Below are 19,090 nucleotides of genomic sequence, written 5' to 3' on the forward strand. Positions count from 1 at the left end.
CACAAGCCTAGAGAGCAGGTTAGTCCCCTTTAAACTGTTTTGAAAGCTAACTTGGGACTTACGTAGGGCATAGAACTTGAACTGGTCTTCAACACAGGAGCTAATTTCAGCATCTGATCAAAGATCTGTTAGACAGTTAATAAGGGGCAATCTCTGGGCCATATCACCTGCACAGAATTTAACAGGTTTCTACAACAAAATTATTACCAGAAAAGAAAAGACAGCTTGAGTCAGGGATATTTTCTTGTATTTAGGTGCAAAAGGAAAAGGCACCAAATGATACAACCTAACAATCCAGTTACAAAACAATCACAGCAAGAGGGTCCAGGGAAAAGATGAGGAATATAAGCAAATGAACAGGATATAAGTAGCAACAGAAGCATTGTCAATTAATAAGGGCTCCCTAATAAGATAGCAGATAATTTATTTATGGAGTAAACTTTAAATTCGATTGCTCTTATTTAATGAACACTGCTATTGAAAATATACCACAATAGAATAGGCAGCAGTCTAAGATAAAACCATATAAAAGTAGTAAGCATTCACCATACATGCTCACATAAAGGTATGCTAAAGTTGCAAGAACATTTTTGGGAACTATATAAGACAAAATGCTGGCACTTTCAAAGGAACTGCTATCATTAACATTACTTTTACTACAGAAGCCCTGAGAGGTCTCAGACACTGAGGCCTCAGTGTTCTAAGCACTGTACAAACACATAGTAAGAGACAGCCCTTGTCCCTGCAAGCTTACAATGTAAAACAGACAATACATTTTAATTTTAGGTGTTTCTCCCCCCACAAACACTTTCACGCAACCTGTCTGTAGGGTTTGATTGGTTGCCTTATGTATTTCAGGCTTTATAAATGTAGATCAATATTTACTTAATGAATCATGACACATTGTGCATGTACCTCAGATAGTGAATTCCTTCCATCATCAAGCAAACATACACAAATATTGCCAATTGCTAAGCCTCTTTCTCCCTTTATTTGGGATTATGAATGCCTTTACCAACATCTCCTCTGTCCATCTTTAACTAGATGGAAACCCTTAATAGTAAAGAAAATAAGACACCAGGGTTATGTTGAAGAAACATTCCCACCATACACATATTGATGTGCGCTGGCTGACTTCACCCCCAAGACAGGCTGCATTTCAGAGACACTTTGGATAGTATGTAAAGTATTTAGGGACCTTTCTCAAGATAACTTTCCAACAGTTAAAATATTTTTCTGCAACGGCTGCCAATACAACTTCAATTTGCCCCAAGTATAGCAGGTTGGGAAATTATGTTTATTTTCCAGTGAAAAGTTTCAATGAAAACAAAAAAAAAATTGAAATATGTCTTCCACTATTTTTTCATCTACTCAAAGAGCCATTTTTTATTGAAAATATTTTTGGAGGAAAGGTTTTCAACAGCTCTGCTCTAAAGTTAAATTATTTGTAAGGTGAGTGAATGAACAAACTTGAAAGGCACTGATAGCTGAGCTTTTTAAATAATCAAATAGTTTTTAAGTGAATGAAATTGCAAAAGAAAGAAATGCTGGTGGAGTCTCAGTGTTTTTCTCTCACACGAGCTGGGTGCAGTAGTGTATAGTTTACTTGTAAACTAAAAACTAACTTAGAATACGCATGCATGCAAAGTTGTAAGAGAAGGTAAGAATTCCCTTATACTCTAGACCAGTGATAATCAGACCCTAAACCATTGGAACAATAGTGCTGTGTGTGTGGTCAGTAGAGCTAACTTTTTTAGGGATTATTTTATTTTATTTTATATAAACTGGGTCCTGCATATAGGCATGCCAAGGGATCCCAAAGTGCTTCACAACTACACACATATAGCACCACTAAAACCTTTGGTGCTCATTACTCTACACAACAGTGAAACATGATAAGTCCCTACACATTATAAAGTCATCCATGTGATTGTTAACATCCATACAATGCAAAAGGGAACTCAGTTTTTCAGGTCTCACTTCTAAGATGCACAGAAACTCCAGGGCATGAAGGTGTTTCAGGCCAGAAAACTATCCCCCCACAACTGAACAAATGCTCTCCTATTCTGTGTTTAAACCCAGTGAATAGCACAAAGTTATTTTCTTCCATCCCTTATTTTCTCCTTCCACACAATCAAATACTGGACTGAAGAGATTTAGTGTTTTCATTCTAGCTCGTCTATTTGTATTTGCCTGTTGCCCATTTTTATCCTTCTCTTCAAATGTTCTAATCACCAATCAGACAAATAGTCATGAGTAGTTTTTTCAAAATGCTATATTGAATCTGAATTTCCAAATGTTGTGCCTCTTCCTATACAAACAAAGAGGTAGTACTACTTTCAAAATATAGAAAAAAAAGTTGTAGGAGACTGACAAATCACCATTTGTTGTAAGAAGTTCTGTATGGTGTGGGTGCTCTTAAGAAGGCAAATAGAAGGTGTGCTTCAGGATATTCAGACATTGTATTTTGCCAAATTATTTAGCCATGCTTCAAGAGAAGTTAACTGTCTGCATACCCATTTTATGATGAGATAGCTATTTTAAATAGGACTGTAACCTTTTTAATAGTGAAGATTCAAATTCCTAACATTAGCCGGAAGAGAAGAGAGATGGAAATGGAAACAATCAGTTTGCTGTACAAAGTTAATGGTTTAGTGTACAAAATACACAATTTCTACATTTATAAAGGATTTTAAAATACATTTAATTTTAGTTGCATATTTTATTTCATGCCTTTTACTACAGTTCTTCTAACCTAGTAATGAGCTGAAACTCTGGGAATATCTAAATATACAAGGGAAGTTTTGCCCAGTCAGCTTTTGTGTACAGAATCGACCAGCATATTGATTTTCCATAGCTTTACAGGTGTCTTCCCCAGAAGTCCCAATCCATTCCGTACTTACTTATGCTACAGGTGAAAATTTAAATGGATGCTCATGGATCTACTTAGATCTAAACTCCTTGTTTGTCATAAACTGGAAGTCTTGTAAACAGCGCAGTTAAGAATTATAGCTATAGAGTCTGCTTTACACTAGAAGTCCAGGAACATGCAAGATCTAACAGATTACAAAAGAAAGCACATTACTAAAATTTAGCTATAAGGTTTTGTTAATGCACCAGAAAGCTTAGCTACAAGAAAGGTAAAAATACTTATTAAATCTTAGACTATTCTGAGATTTCATCTAAATCTCTGATGCAGGTGGCCATAGCATTTGTGTACAATAAGAGTGAGAAAGAGCAACAGGGTGTATATAGACTTGATTTTTCTCTATTGAAGCTTTTTGGCCTATTTCTTTTCCTTTTTGGGATGATTAGAATAGGACTGTTGGATTTTGAATTTGCTTCAGAAGGATGGTACAGTGAGTTCTCCCCCCTGTGCATCAAATTCATTCTAATTATTTACACAGGTACTCAGTTCCCTGTTGGGAAACCAAAACCTTTGGTTTGTGAACTGCTATGTGAAGCTGTGACTGAGGGTGGGAGGGGGAGACAGAAAGGATGTATGTGTGCAATCACCTCCTGAATGCTTCCAAGTGGCTAGGAGTGGGATTGTAGTCTTTTTCCCCACTCCTGGAGCCCCCTGTAGGTTACCAAATTCACTAGGCAGGTGTTCAATGGTTTAGCCCTCCAGCCAAGTCACAGTCACAGAGTCAAAAAACAGATCCCTTCTGGGGTAACAAAGAATTCAAACTGTCTGCCAACATCAGGGTCCATCTCCGGGCCCTTTAACTCCAGCTCTTCACTCGGGTTTCAAAAGGAGCCTTGTCCTCTTCTTAGGGCTTAGGCCACTTTGCTAGTGGCCAGTGGTGGAGCCCAGACCCACCCACTTCTCTAGTTTCCAACCCAGGGACCCTAGAAACAGGGGTCACCTACTGCTTCCTTTAATTAGTTGCAGATGTATCCCCCAGGCCTCTTCCCAGCTGATCCCTTTACTTTTGCCCATTACATTACTGTTACAATTCTTAGGTCCTCTTACTCCCAGGTCCAGGAAATGCAGCCAGTCAAGCACCTTTGGCCAGAGCAGAGCATCCTTCCTCCGTGCTCTGGTCCCAGTCAGGGACTGACCTGCTAAGGTCCTGCAGCAACTTTTATCTGAGCCTGCTGGGCTCTGATTGGCTTCTTCGTACAACCTTTCTAGGCAGGCCTGGAGAACCCATCTTCACTTCGCTTCACTTTGTTCTGGAGCGGGGTGTAATAGGACTGCAGGGCCTGCAGCAGGGGGCTACGAAGGCCTGTTAAAACCCCGTCATACAAAGTGCTCTTCTGTATATGTCTCGTTCTCATAACTTGACTTTCCATGCAGCATGCTGATCCATTACATCTTGGTTAATGAAGACCTGCTATTAAAGTCAGAGTTGGCTAATAAGCAGATCAATAATAACCAGCTGCAGAGATGTTGCATGGATCTCTTGGATCCAATTACTGGCCCTGGCTCCAGCTGCTTTGCGCTGCTGAGGATCCAGACCATGACGCAAAACTCATGCTTGTCTAAAGCAAGTACTTCCAGCCAATATTAATTGGAGAAATAGAGTAAGAAAGGACCATGATCATCTGGGTTTCTTACTGGTCACTTTGGGTTTGTTCTGATACCCAAAGAAATATTATAACTCTGTTCTGAGTGCTCATATCTCTGCTTTAAAAATAGCAAAGTTAATGCACAGCCTTTAATTTTGAAATGTTTTACTTTGCTACAATGTGGACCACTTTAAATAAAACAAATTCAGGACAAACTAATACTGCAAACAATGAACCCTAAATTATTCAAAATGCAGAAGGCTGTGTTATTTCAGCAATTCATTGCTATATTTGAACTGAAAATTGCTTTAAAGTGTAAGACATACATTTTGTTTAAACAGAAAATATTCAAAAGTTATAACTAGCAGATGACTCAAATGGAAGTTAACCATATTACAGTAGAACCTCAGAGTTACAAACACCAGAGTTACGAACTGATCGATCAACCATACACCTCATTTGGAACGAGAAATACGTAATTAGGCAGCAGAGACCAAAAAAAAAAAAAAGAAAGAAAATTCTTTACAATACAGTACTTTGTTAGACTACTGAAAAAAATAAAGGGAAAGTTTAAAAAAAGACTTGATAAGGTAAGGAAACTATTTCTGTGCTTGATTAATTTAAATTAAGATGGTTAAGAGCAACATTTTTCTTCTGCATAGTAAAGTTTCAAAGTCAATGTTCAGTTGTAAACTTTTGAAAGAACAACCATAATGTTTTGTTCAGAGCTACGAACATTTCAGGGTTATGGACAACTTCCATTCCTGAGGTGTTCGTAACTCTGAGGTTCTATCTGAGCTTCTAACTCTGAGGTATTTAGATTAATCAGGTGTTTGATTCACAGATGTAGTTGTATCACACCCCACAACCTCTTAAATTCATGTTTTCACATTTACCCTGTTGGATACAGTACCCCTTTTTCATCACGAAGAAGATTCAGAATATGAAGATTGTAGTTAAAGTGAGGGTCAAGGGAAGATGCTACAGAACTCCCAAAGAACAAGCGATATTGCATCATTTCCTACAGTGAACAAGATATTTCTATACTTGAAACACAGATTTCTTCCTCAGTCTTATGGCTTGTCTGCATTGCAAGTTAGTGTGTGGCAAGCCAGGGTATGCACTGGACTTGTCAAGCTGCACTCCTGGGCTTTCCATAGCAGTTTCCATATGGGACATTACTGTATGGCAAACTGATGTGCTGTAGATTCACACCCTGACTTGCAGCACGTATCGTGACACAAACAAGCCTGAACAGAGCACAACAATCCTCTGTGCAGAAATGACCAATTAGAGATCTATTGGGACAATTCTGGAGAGGATATAAAACCTGGAGATGGCAGAAGGCACCTTATTCGAGGATCCTTTAGTTATTTCTCCATGGATTCTGAAGTGGGTTGTTGAAATTCCTCCTGTTTGAGATTATACCCATACCCATGTTTGAGTCCATACCCACCGCTAGTATGGCCAACAGTCTTTATGATTCCATCATCAGTGTCAGTTAAAGCTGGCATTAGTGCAAATTGGACAGATGATACTTCAGCCCTAGATTTGGCACAGTTGGTTTCAGCAAGGTATTAGGTCAGTCATATAATTTAAGGCCAGAAAGGACCACCAGATTATCTAATCTGGCCTCCTGTATATCACAGATCACCACCACCACCCAGCAGCCACACATTAAACTCAACTTTAGCTACAGTAGTAATTTTGGTTGGTTTTTTTGTTTTAATCTCATTTGTAGTGCATGAAGGGGCTAACCTTTGAGATAAATTTGTTCTTTGTCTCTAATGGACATCATCATTTAGGTTTCTGCTAATGTAAAGGCCACCAAAGTGTCAGATTTTACAACTAATGATATATATATATATATCTATATTATGCAGCTGGAAACATGCCTCTCAGCCCAGGTAGACAGACACACACTAGCTCTGCTCAAGCTAGCGCGCTAAAAATAGCAGTGTGAGCACTGATATATGGGTGACAGCACAGCCTCGTCATACAAGTACAAATCCAGGGGGTCAGGCAGGCTTGTATTCAGATGGCCAACCTGTGCCAGAGTGTGAATGCTGCTATTTTTAGTGTGCTAACTCAAGCAGAGCTAATGCATTGAAGCAAAGAACTGGAAAGGACCTTGAGAGGTCTTCTAATCCAGTCCCCTGTACTCAAGGCAGGACCAAGCATTATCTAGACCATTCCTGACCAACCTGCTTTTAAAAATCTCCAATGACAGAGATTCCATAGCCTCCCTAGGCAAATAATTCCAGTGTTTAACTACTCTGACAGTTTGGAAGTTTTTCATAATGTCCAACCTAAATCTCCCTTGCTGCAATTTAAGCCCATTGCTTCATGCCCTATCATCAAAAGTTAACGAGAACAATTTTTCCTCCCTTCTTATAACAACCTTTTATGTACTTGTAAACTGTTATTTCTCCCCTCAGTCTTCTCTCCTCCAGACCCATTTTTTTTCAATCTTCCCTCACAAGTCACGTTCTCTAGATCTTTAATTATTTTTGTTGCTCTTTTCTGGACTTTCTCCAATTAATCTGGACTTTCATGAAATGTGGTGCACAGAACTGGACACAATACTCCAGCTAGACCAACGCAGAGTACAGGGGAAGAATTACTTCTTATGTCTTGTTTACAAGCTCCTGCTAATACATCCCAGAAAGATGTTTGCGGGTTTTTTGGGGTTTTTTTTTTGTTTTTTTTGGGGGGGAAAGGGGGGAGTGTGACACTGTTGTCTCATATTTAGCTTGTGATCCACTATGACCCCCAGATCCCTGCCTACAGTACTCCTTCCTTGGAAGTCATTTCCCATTTTGTACGTGGGCAACCGATTGTTCCTTCCTGAGGACAAATGTAAAGTACACCACTTATAGAATTTCATCTGCATGTCTGTGTACCCAGGCTGGGAAGCACACTCCAAGATGCAGTATAGATCTATCCTAAAATTTCCAATCTGGCAATGGAGTTCCTTTTTGAGCCAAGTCCTGAAGGATATCTATCTTTTAGATATTCCACAAATTGTGCCTTTAGGCAGTGGGTGACAGGCCTTTGGTATGCTGATTTCTGAGCATGGAACATGCTCTTACCAAGCATCTGCCTGGGCTTATCCATTACTTCCACTTTTCTAAGTTCTTGAAGACATTTTATCATTGGTGCAGTTTCTGATTTAATCCCCCCCCCCCTTCCTCACACACACCCCACCCAGCAGTTTAATTTAGCTCTTATAATAGTCTTTTTATTCTTTATATTGTTGTAAATGTTGTGGAGGGGAGTTGGAATCAGTAGCTAATTGTGCTGCACCCAGAATAGACCATTAGATGGATTTATAAATACAGTTCTTTGTACCTAAATCATTCCTTGAAACAAATAATGTCAGACTAATAACCTTCACTGTAAATAATGTTTAATGTAATAGGACACAAAATACATGGAAGTAAACATTTTTATTGTCTCAAATGTCTGAGCCAAAATACATGTAAATACTTGAACTAAATATGATTTGAAATACAAATATTTAGTTCATAGTCCAAAATCATAAGGTCTGTAAAACAACTTACAAAGAAGCTTGCAAGTTCACTGCACATTTTTCCAATATTTTAAAAACATACAAATTTAAAACAATTCTAATACATTTCAATGAAGTGAAAATTTTTCTGGCAAATGTTGCATTCACGTTACTAAATGACTAAGCTAAATGCTGCCCTAAATTCTCCCCTGCAGCTCCTTCACATCAATGAGACTGATACATATATTTTAGAGCTGGTTGACTTTTTTGGTGCTCAAAGTTTTCCTGTTATGAAATATGGTTTCATTAAAACTGAATTTTTTCCTTGGAAACGGTCAATTCTTATTTAAGAGACAAGGTGAGTGAGGTAATATCTTTTACCAGACCAACAGAGAGATCAGACCAACATTGCTACAACTACACGCATGCAATTCTGATTTAAAAAATTGATTTTTCCCATGGAAAGTGCAAAACAATTTTGTTGTTTAGAATTAATGTTTTTAATTTTAAACACATTTTCATTTAGAATTAAAATGCCATTGTGTTTCTTTTTTGGCTAAAAATACAAAAAACAAAATATTATATATCTAAATGTCAATTGAAAATGACAAGTTTTCATTTTGTTTTGTCCTCAAATGTTGAGGGGTTTGGTTTCCAAAAAAATGAACGTGTAGTTCAAACAAAGGTTGTATGCAGTGTTGTTGTTTCAAGAATATTAGAGAGACCAGGTGGATGAGGTAATGTCTTTTATGGACCAACTTCTGTTGGTGAGAGAGAGAACCATTTGAGCTTATGCAGAGCTCTTCTTCAGGTCAAGAAGAGGAGGTCTGTGTAAGCTCGAAAGCTTGTCTCTCTCATCAATAGAAGTTAGTCCAATAAAACAAAAGTTGTCATTTCAAATGGTCAATTTGAAACAAATTTAACATTTAGACTAAGTTCAAAATTTCTTATGGAAAAAAAAGTTGAACATTCAAAGATTTTTAATTATAAAACCAAAAAGATTCCAGTGGGACTTTTCTGGCAAGAGCTAGTGTATATGAAAGGAACATTTGAACTGATGAGAGAAACTCAGACCTAGTGCCCACAGGTACAACTCCATGAAAGATACAACAGCCCAATATATCAAACTGAAATAGTAACTAATCTAATATATATTTTTCATTATTATACCACACATTAGTTTCAGTGAAATATTTATTCCCAAAATGTAAATAGCCATACATACGCACACACAAACTGAGTATATTGGACCCAACAATGTAGTTTCTATGTGCAAATTGAGAATAACTACAGTAAAATCAGTTACTCTGCATTTACACTAGCACGTGACTGCAGAATTAGGCACACAGACCTGATTCTTCACTGTCCTGCACTTTGTACATTCATTTAACCTGAGCAAAGTAAGTGTAAAAGGCTACCAAATTTGCTTTACATCTACTTTGCACTCACTTCAACCAGGTGTATGTGACCTCACAAGGTGCGTGACAGTGAAGAGTCAGGCCCAGTGACTGTAGAGATTTCATTGTGGCTTTCTTTAATCTCGGTTGGTTGGTTGGTTGGTTGGCTGGTTACAGAAATCCTTTCCAAAATATTTTTTAAAAATTAGCCTGAAACTATTTCTTTGCTTAGATTTCTAATCCCTGTTTTAGGGAGATAGCTAGGATTTGTCACGCAGATGAGCGCACAAATGGGAACACACAGCCTAATGTCACTACTATCATCAGTAGAAAATGGGATATCACAATGTTTTCTATTGTTCGTGTGTCTCGTGTATAGGTCTTGAGGGCTGCTGGCTAAATTTTAACTGTGAATCAATATGATTACTTGTGATACAATATGTGATGGTTTGTAAAGGGTTGTGTGGCTGTGCTTCTCTATGGATTTTCTTACTTTGTACTATACCCTACTAAAAGTAGTCCTGGTTCACCACTGAACCTGTACTATTATTTCTGCTCCACCTGGGTCAGCTCTGAAGTGTTTGTACTCCTGCTATCAGCTCTCACTGACTAGTTACACTTCCAAAGAGTTGGATGTTCTCCAAAGTACTCTTCTGCCTGTGGTATGCTGAAAGTATGTCAACACTGCAATAAAACACCTGCCGCCAGCCCATGTCAACTGACTCAGGTTGTGGGGCTATGAAATTGCAGTGTAGATATTCAGTCTCCCATGCCAAATTTGTGCTGAATTGAGCAAATTATTCTGGTCACCAGATAAAAAAAAATCTGGGGAAAAAATAATCAAAATGTTTCTTTTTGACATCTTTGAATTAAATGTTTCAGTTTTTTTAATTCCGAACAACTTTTGCTTTGAAATTTAATGCAATTTCAGGAAAAAGCATTTTTAAAAGCTCAAAAATTAAAAACAAAAACATTGTGTTCACTCTGAAACATTTTTTTAACTCCTCAATTCACCAATTTTTTTTTTTTTTAAATTTCAAGTCAACCTGAAGCAGTTTCCCCCCACCCTCCCCAGAGAGACCGAAAAAGAAAAGAAAAAATCAGTTATTCACACAGCTCTTCTTCATGTGACTCTGGCAATGTAAATTCTACTTGTACCCATGTTAATGCAACTTTAGACTGACAAAATAGTGTTAAGTGGGGTTAGTGCAAGTGAGCAATGGACTTTCTTAATTTTTATGCATAGCTATTTTTGATGCTTAAACATCTCTTTGGCCTTACACAGGCATGAGATGTACTAGTGAACTCTGTCCCCTCCTGCATGTTATCTGTTTTTCAGTAGAACAATGGCATGCAGTTTGCACCTATCCATTTTTGGATGCAGCTGTTGACTTGAACACACTATGAGACAAATTCTACTCTGAGCTACAGAAATGCAAATACAGAATGACATTAACCAGAGCCAGTGAAGTCAGGTTTACAACAACAGGACTGAGAGCAGAATTTGGCCCCTTATATGCAATTTAGGATTATAAATGGTGACAAATTATAACATCTGTAGTAAACGCTACTATCCTATGTGTTGCTGTCAAGTTAAAAACTGTTCACATCAGGAGTGAGGATTTCTCTATTTAATGTGTCAGTTCAAATATGTATTTGTTTTTAATGAGGAAAGTGCCAGAATCACTGGTGCAATATAATGAAGCCTTTACAACAGACCAATCCTTAGAGTGCAAGATCATGTCTTAAAGGACTGCCTCAAAATAGTCATGTGTACTAAGCAGAATTAATCTTCACTCATATAAGAAGAGCATCTCCGTACAACGTCTGATTTGTCTGAACTTTGAGTGGTTGCTTAAGGCAGCAGTCAATATGTGTGCTAATATTTATAAAAGTTGTGTTAAACCCTATCCAGGATAAATATGTGGTTGTCCCAACGCGTCGTCATGAAGAGACATTCAGCAAAGAAACTTCTACACTCTTACACAACTGTAAATGAGCTGGATTGTCATACATAGAATAAAAGGTGGAATCATCTTTCATGAAAACCAGGAAGACAATGACAATTTAGCATTTTCATAATACCTATCATTCAAATATCTCAACAGTAAACAAACATTAATGGATTAAGCGTACTAAAACTGTTGTGAGGTAAATTTTTGCAGAGATTCTAGCATCAGATAGTTGCCTGATCACAAATTATTCAGAGCAGTATTTGCAAACAACCAGAAAATGTCAAACACAAATCTTCCTCAGAGTTACTAGAGAAGAGTAGAAGCAAAAGACTCTCATAGTATTGCTGATTGAAAAATTTCCAAGTCCAAACATTTTTGATGAAAAAAATTCCCATTTTTCAATAAATTCTACACTCAATGTGAACATCTACCAGTTGAATTTCCTTCAGCCAACTCTGAGTGAATTTTAAAATCCCATGCTACATTTTAAAGAAAATTGACAGGCTAAGAAAACAGAATAACTCAAGATTCAATCACAGTCATCATCTGCTTACCTTTTTTTAAATATATGCGCACACACTTTCAGACAAGTATTGGCTTAAATCATTAAAAATATGTCTGGGTTTATGCACTTCAGGAACTCACATACAACTCTGGAATCAAGGAAAACTGATTTGTGTGACATGCTAAGTCTTTTGTGGATATCCAAACATTTCATAGTGAATCAGGTATATCTTTGTATGTATTTTTACAAACTATTAGTTTCCAGAATTTTTCATTTTCATGTAAATAAAATGAAAAATATTACCTGTAATTATATATCCTGTGAAAGACCACATTTTTATACCATCTCTCAACAACAAAAACAAAAAATCACTCAATACCATCATCTGTGCAATCTCAAAATTCAGCTTTGAAAATGTGGCCATATGATTTCTGACATATCTTTAATATCTAATCCTGTGCAGATATTTCAACAGGTCTGTTTATTAAAAAAAAATTTAGGACCAGATCTTCAATGTATCAGCAAATCAACATACCTTAATGGAAACGTGAGATTTTTGTAATGTTTGTTTGATTGTACTGTTTCTTTTGTATTTAACTTTATTTTTTGAATTTTTAAGAATCAATTTTTTTTTTTTTACATGAGTGCATCAAGCTAATAAATCTTTTGGACAACTTAATAGTACTGTAATTGCAAAAAAAAAAGCCGTGATAAAATGTCATAGCATTTAAAATCAAGGGACCCAATTCTCCTTAGTTATCATGACGCAATCTCATGACACCAGTTTAATCAAGTAAATTTGGCCCCAAATCTATACACTAAAATGACAACAGTTATAATCATAATTTTCTGATTTGTTGACATGTCTAAGTATTGCAGAAGAACGGGGGGGAAATTACTTGTGCAAACCACTGATACAAGATTGTTCTTTCTGTTTCTTTTCCTCTACATACCGGACTTTAATAGTTTTAAAATAAATTAATTATAAATAATATTGTCAGAACTACATCATTCTGCATGTGTTATTTTGATTGCTTTTGGGGGCTATATTTAGTCATTTATACAAAGCTCTCTTCCATATTTGTGCACAGCAAAAAGGAATCCACAAGTCTAGGCTTTACCAACTGCTGGAAATCTGAATCCTCAAGGCCATCAGGACTCATAACTGCTAGTCTTCGTAAGGCTGCCTGTCAGAAACAATAACAGTACAATTTAGGATTAGTAAATTCTTCACTTTGATTCTATAAAATACAATTCCTACTGATGATTGACCCCTGGACACAGGGCCAGCATACGGCCTATGTACTAGATTGAATTTTCCAGTCATTCAGTTAAATCTCCCTTCAAAAATCTGTTTCATAATCAAATTGGAATACATTACACTGAGTGCTTGACCTGTTGTGTGATCTTTGGTAAGTCATTTCACTTTCTGCACCTTTGTTTCCCCTCCCTACTGAGAGCCAGTAGCCTACTGGTCACCATAATCATTTTGTGAAATGTGTGTATGGATATTTAAGGAGTTATGTAACTGTACTAAACATTATGTTTTTAAGGCAGGTAAACAGGAGTTGACATGTCTTGGACAGGGTCTTTTCAAGCAAGTGGTAATAGATACTTTATCTGGTCATTTATGTATTGGGCATTGTACACTTAACACTGAATGCCTGTTTGCATATTGAGCCCAGTGCTGATCAAGAGATTGTGAAATCTTCAAGAGAGGAAATTTACAGGACGGGAGCCTCTTTATGAGTAAATACAATCAATTGTTGTGGTATATTTGGTTGTGCAGAGATACACCCTGGATCCTTCACTCGGGAGGTAAGTTAATAGCATGTTTGTCTTTTGAATGGATAGTCACAGCCAGCTTGGCTGTAAGACACTGAAAGGACTTTGGGTGAGATTTCTTTGCAAGGCATAAGAGTATATAGTTAATTAAGTCTAGGTTTTCGAATGTGTGTGTTGATTTTGTTTTACATGTCACGATTTGTTTCCAATATTTCTACTTGCTGTCAGTTGAATCTCTTTACTTTGTTAATAAACTTTTACTTGTTTTCACTATAACCATATCTAAGTGCGATCGGAGATGTAACTAGCAAGCTAGGGTATCCTGCTTCTTTGGAAGCAGCCAGCCTATGACGACTGCAAGTGTCCAGTGGTCCAGGGTAGTAGGAAGGTGCCTCACAACCCTGGGTACCCCCAGGAAGTATCACAAAACCTTACTGAAGAAACAGCTCTTGCATTTAGATGTGAACTTGATCTAGTTTCTGATTGCTTTCTGAACCTGATTGCTTTCTATGATGAGGTGACTGGCTCTGTGGATGTAGGGAAGGCAGTGGATGTGATATACCTTGACTTTAGCAAATCTTTTGATACTGTCTCTCACAGTATTCTTATCAGCAAGTTAAAGAAATATGGTTTGGATGAATGGACTATAAAATGGATAGAGAACTGGCTAGAGCATAGGGCTCAACGAGTAGTGATCAATGGCTCCATGTCTAGCTGGCAACCGGTCAGAAGCGGAGTGCCCCAGGGATCGGTCCTGGGGCCAGTTTTGTTAACATCTTCATTAATGATCTGGAGGATGGGGTAGATTGTACCCTCAGCAAGTTTGCGGATGACACTAAGCTGGGGGGTAGGAATAGGATACAGAGTGACCTAAACAAACTGGAGGATTGGGCCAAAAGTAATCTAATGAGGTTCAACAAAGAAAAGTGCACAGTCCTCCACTTAGGAAGGAAGAATCCCATGCACAGCTATAGACTGGGGAGCGAAGAGCTAGGCAGCAGCTCTGCAGAAAAGGACCTGGGGGTAACAGTAGATAAAAAGCTGGATATGAGTCAGCAGTGTGCCCTGGTTGTCAAGAAGGCTAATAGCATATTGGGCTGCAGTAGGAGGGGCATTGCCAGCAGTTCACGGGAAGTGATTATTCCCCTCTATTCGGCATTGGTGAGGCCACATTTAGAGTATTGTGTCCAGTTTTGTGTCCCCCACTACAAAAAGAATGTGGAGAAGTTGGAGAGAATACAGTGGAGGGCAACAAAAATGATTAGGGGGCTGGAGCACAGGACTTATGAGGAGAGGCTGAGGGAACTGGGCTTGTTTAGTCTGCAAAAGAGAAGAATGAGGGGGGATTTGATAGCGGCCTTTAACTACCTGAAAGGGGGTTCCAGGGAGGATGGGGCTAGGCTGTTCTCGGTGGTGGCAGATGACAGAACAAGGAGCAATGGTCTCAAGTTGCAGTTGGGGAGGTCTAGGTTGGACATTAGGAAAAAGTTTTTCACTAGGAGGGTGGTGAAGCACTGGAATGGGTTACCTAGAGAGGTGGTGGAATCTCCATCTTTAGAGGTTTTTAAGCTGAGGCTTGACAAAGCCCTGGCTGGGATGATATAGCTGAGGTTAGTCCTGCTTTGAGCAGGGGGTTGGACTAGATGACCTCCTGAGGTCCCTTCCAACTCTAATATTCTATGATTCTAGTTGGAGCTCAATTTGATCTTGTCCTCTAAGGCATTCCACAGTTATGTTAATCTCACTGACGGTGATCTGCCCCCATGCGCAAGAGTCTTATTTTGCACTTTGATAGTACACACTTTGGCCTCACAGTTACTGAAGATGAGGACTGAAGGGATTGAACCTTGTGGCACTCCATATGTAAAAACTCTTAGTGAGGAGATACATATGTCTGTCAGGATTTTTTTTCTGATCTTAGAGGAATGAATAAAACGAACAGTGCTGGCTTTTCCCTCTTCTGGCAGGTCCTGTAAGCAGCACCCTACAGATTCAATGACAGGGCAACAGTCCAGTGATATATATTACATTAAAAAAAAAAACTATATTAAAGAAAAAGTTAAAGTTGCCAAGTTAAGCAGCCCTAATGGGCATTGGGGAAAAATACATTTGTGATCATGTCATTAAAAATCTTATCATCATGCCTGTACACAAGGGGGCTATTTAAGGTTGTACAGGCAATCTTAAATTTCGGCATTTCCTAACTTTTGAGTGTTTGACTTTGCAACCTTAATGTTCTTTTAACATACTTGTGTGAGAGTTTCTGGGTTTTTAAAAAAGCACACTGAAAATACAGAAATGGCATCATGTGGAATCAGACTGGCCCCTTGAAGGATCATCAGCAGAGTTGAATCCTTTAGATCCACTGCACAGACCTCTAGCACTCGAGCGAATAAATTAACTGATAGCAATAGTAAGTTGTCATCCTCTATGGAGGCCAGGCAGTAGTGGAGGATGAGAGACACTTTGCCAGTGGATTTCATGGATACCTATCAAAATCAGAGGAATACTGAGATTCAGGAATCTTGGCTTCAATTCCAGATGATGGAAAGGAGCATAACTCTAGATCACACAGAGCCTTCAGTCCCTGTTTCTCTCAAGCCCGACCCATTGTGTCCATGCCCTGTGTAGCCTGTCCCTGTGCCAGTCTTCTCTCTCCACCCCTTTGGACTCCTCATCCCAGTTCCAGTCTCCTTGCCTAATCAGTATAATTCTCCACCCCCTCAGGCTCCTCCCAAATGGTTAAACTTTGGCTAAGTTATAAGCAACTGAAAACAGATCTTATGATTGAAAATGTCAGGCAACCTTTTGCTACCAGCTCCAGTTACAATGGATGTTTGACCACTGTCCAAAGGAAGTCAAAGTCAGGAGAAAGGATTATCTTTGCACCATGTCCTATTCCAAGACCTGATAGTGAGAGATCTAGGAGGATATTAGAAGCCATTGCATGGGTTTAGAATCAACCAACTCCCAGTGTGGAATTAAATAGGTCATGATTGTAACTTTGCTGAAGACGAAGATGGCACAAATCTGCTAGCCAAATCTTTCAGAAGAGCATACACTCCACCAACAGGCACAGGTGTGATGTTCTTACTCTCCAGAGAATAGGAGAAGTGAGTACTTACCTCATGACTCTCAAGAGCTTGAAAAAGCCAACTTGGAGCAGTATAACTACCTCTGAGGAGACTCTCTTAGCCACAAAGTCAAGTACCAACGGGCATCAATGACATGTGCACAAGAAGTGTTAAACAATATAATATTCCCAAATCATGGATGGATTAAAACTATGCATCCTTAAATAGATGATTAGAGAAAACAGAACTCCTTCAGTGCACAGTATAGTTTAAGTCAGATGGGGCAATGAAAAACCTAAAGTCTCATTGCCTCCCCGCCCCATCCACACACCCCACTCCAATCTTAACACTGTAAAAAAACCAAAAAGTTAAACATCAGACTAACTCCATGAGCTAGATCAATACAATGAAATCTATTTACAAATGTTGGAGTAAAGACAAGGGGGTAAATTTCGTGCCAAAAACATAGTGAAAATAACAAGAACCATAGTATTCTCCTATATTCGTAACATTATAACCGCCAGTCTGCCTTATCATCAATTACTCCAATATCCATCCTGACATCTAGGTTTCTGATACTTGCAAAATAATTATCTAATGGCCACCACCCAGTATAGTTAGGTAATGTCTGTCGTACAGCATAATACACAGCCTAAGAGTAAATTTTGTATGCTGAAAAGAACAAGAGTAAAAATGAAAGTGTCTTTATGATATACAAGGTGAATCATGATCTGATTCAGTACCATTACTTAAGGATCTTACGTTTAACCAACAGGTGTACCCAACTTTTCAGGATCTGTTCAAAATAACCACAAAATGCCTTACACTTAAGGCTAAAACTAAGAATTCAAAATGACCTTTGTTCAGCCTGGCTTCATAGTCCTGTGTAAATAAAACAAAACTTCCCATAGTCAGAGACTAAGCAAAATGTTCATAAAGGTTCTGTTTTGTATTGAGCCATATATTGAGTCGGATATTTAAAATAAAAATAACGGTTATTTGGCTAATATTCTCCACCTTTTCATTCATCAGGGTCTGGCTTCAAGTATCAGTCAGCCCATCTCCCCAGAGCAACTCCTTCTCATAGTGCCCTGGGGAAAAATTACTTAATTCTTGACAGCTGAGCCAGACCAGCTATTATGACAATCTCTTCACTTAGGAGACATGCAGCTGTGATCTCTCTCTCGGAGCAAGATTTAACCATCTCCCTGACAATCCCTTCATGGGGTCTATACTCCCTGTTATAGTCCTCCACCGAGAGAAGAGGGATTGTAATGAAAGTGATAGAAGAAAGAAAAGGAGTTTGTTTTTTTAAAAATATATTTGCATGAATGTGTGTATGGATCACGGTCCAAGAGCTCTGTGATTTAAGGTTCATTTCAGCAAAGAAATGGCATTAAACAGAGAATGGAATATAAGTTAGTGAATTATATGGAAAAAGAATTAAAGATGAAAATAGAATTTTCCTATTTGCTCTTCCATCAGAAATGTGCTGTTAAAGAAAAAAGTATATTTGGAAGAATTGAATATGGTAGCTTTACTTTTCCTCATTAGGAATAATCCCACTGTTATCACAACTTCTTTGTTAACTATTTATAAGGACAGCCACATAGTTTTAGGACTGACATTTTTAGGTCTTTCTGAAAACACATCATCAAGCGGAGTGAAATGTATAAAGTAAGCTAAGAGGACAGACTTTTTCAATATAAAATTATTTTGACTGAAAGACTTTCAAAAATCTAATCTAGGCTATAAATAGCACAAAAATGTTTTAACACATGATCTTTATCTTTACCATGTATCTGTTACCTTTTTAGCAAATTTAGAAGCTCCAAACTTTTCAGAGCTATGGCTTCAGCTTCTAGAGTGAAGGGAAGTTGAGTTCCAGTTAGTATCATGAGTACTAATCCCATGATGTTCTGAGTGCCTCCAGTGAGATGCTGAACACCCTCACCTCCCATTTACTTCAAAGACGTGTGTGTGTGCTCAGTATTGTTGAAAATCAGGCCACTTATTTAAGTGCCTGTGATGGGGGATACTCACCTCAAGTGCCTTCTATTGGCTGGGTATGGTGCTGCAATCCTTTTCCCCTCCTTCTCCTGGCACTCCCTGCCCTCTGGCTAAGTCACACAATTAAAACTGAATGAACCCCTTCCAGGGATAACAGAAGTCCAACTAGAAGTGAAAAACATCCAAACAAATGATTCTTCTCTTTCTTTCACCCTACTCTTCAACCTTCTTTCCGGGCTAACTAAGTCCTTCCCTGCCCTGTTATAGAGCACTGACTACCAGGCTGCTTTCCCTGGAGTCCTTCTTGCAGTCCATCAATCACTGAAGTTCACTCCTCT

At 38.3% G+C, this 19,090-nt stretch overlaps 1 protein-coding gene across 3 annotated transcripts in view; it reads right to left on the bottom strand.

The window, feature by feature from the left end:
• Window positions 1-12,368: 12,368 nt before the first annotated feature.
• INSC (INSC spindle orientation adaptor protein) overlaps window positions 12,369-19,090 on the bottom strand; it is a 179,799-nt gene continuing 173,077 nt past the window's right edge. For 2 of the 3 annotated variants that reach the window (XM_067540723.1, XM_067540722.1), the window contains one exon: window positions 12,369-13,070. In XM_067540723.1, the coding sequence (XP_067396824.1) occupies window positions 12,942-13,070 (129 nt within the window). In that variant the 3' untranslated portion in view covers window positions 12,369-12,941. Of the gene's footprint in view, window positions 13,071-18,550; window positions 18,604-19,090 lie in introns of those variants that run through there. The other variant, XM_067540724.1, reaches the window with a different exon arrangement.

Source organism: Emydura macquarii, unplaced genomic scaffold (assembly GCF_026122565.2).
Source record: "Emydura macquarii macquarii isolate MOO-44397 ecotype Brisbane River unplaced genomic scaffold, CSIRO-AGI_Emac_v2 contig_587, whole genome shotgun sequence".
NCBI lineage: Eukaryota > Metazoa > Chordata > Testudines > Chelidae > Emydura > Emydura macquarii.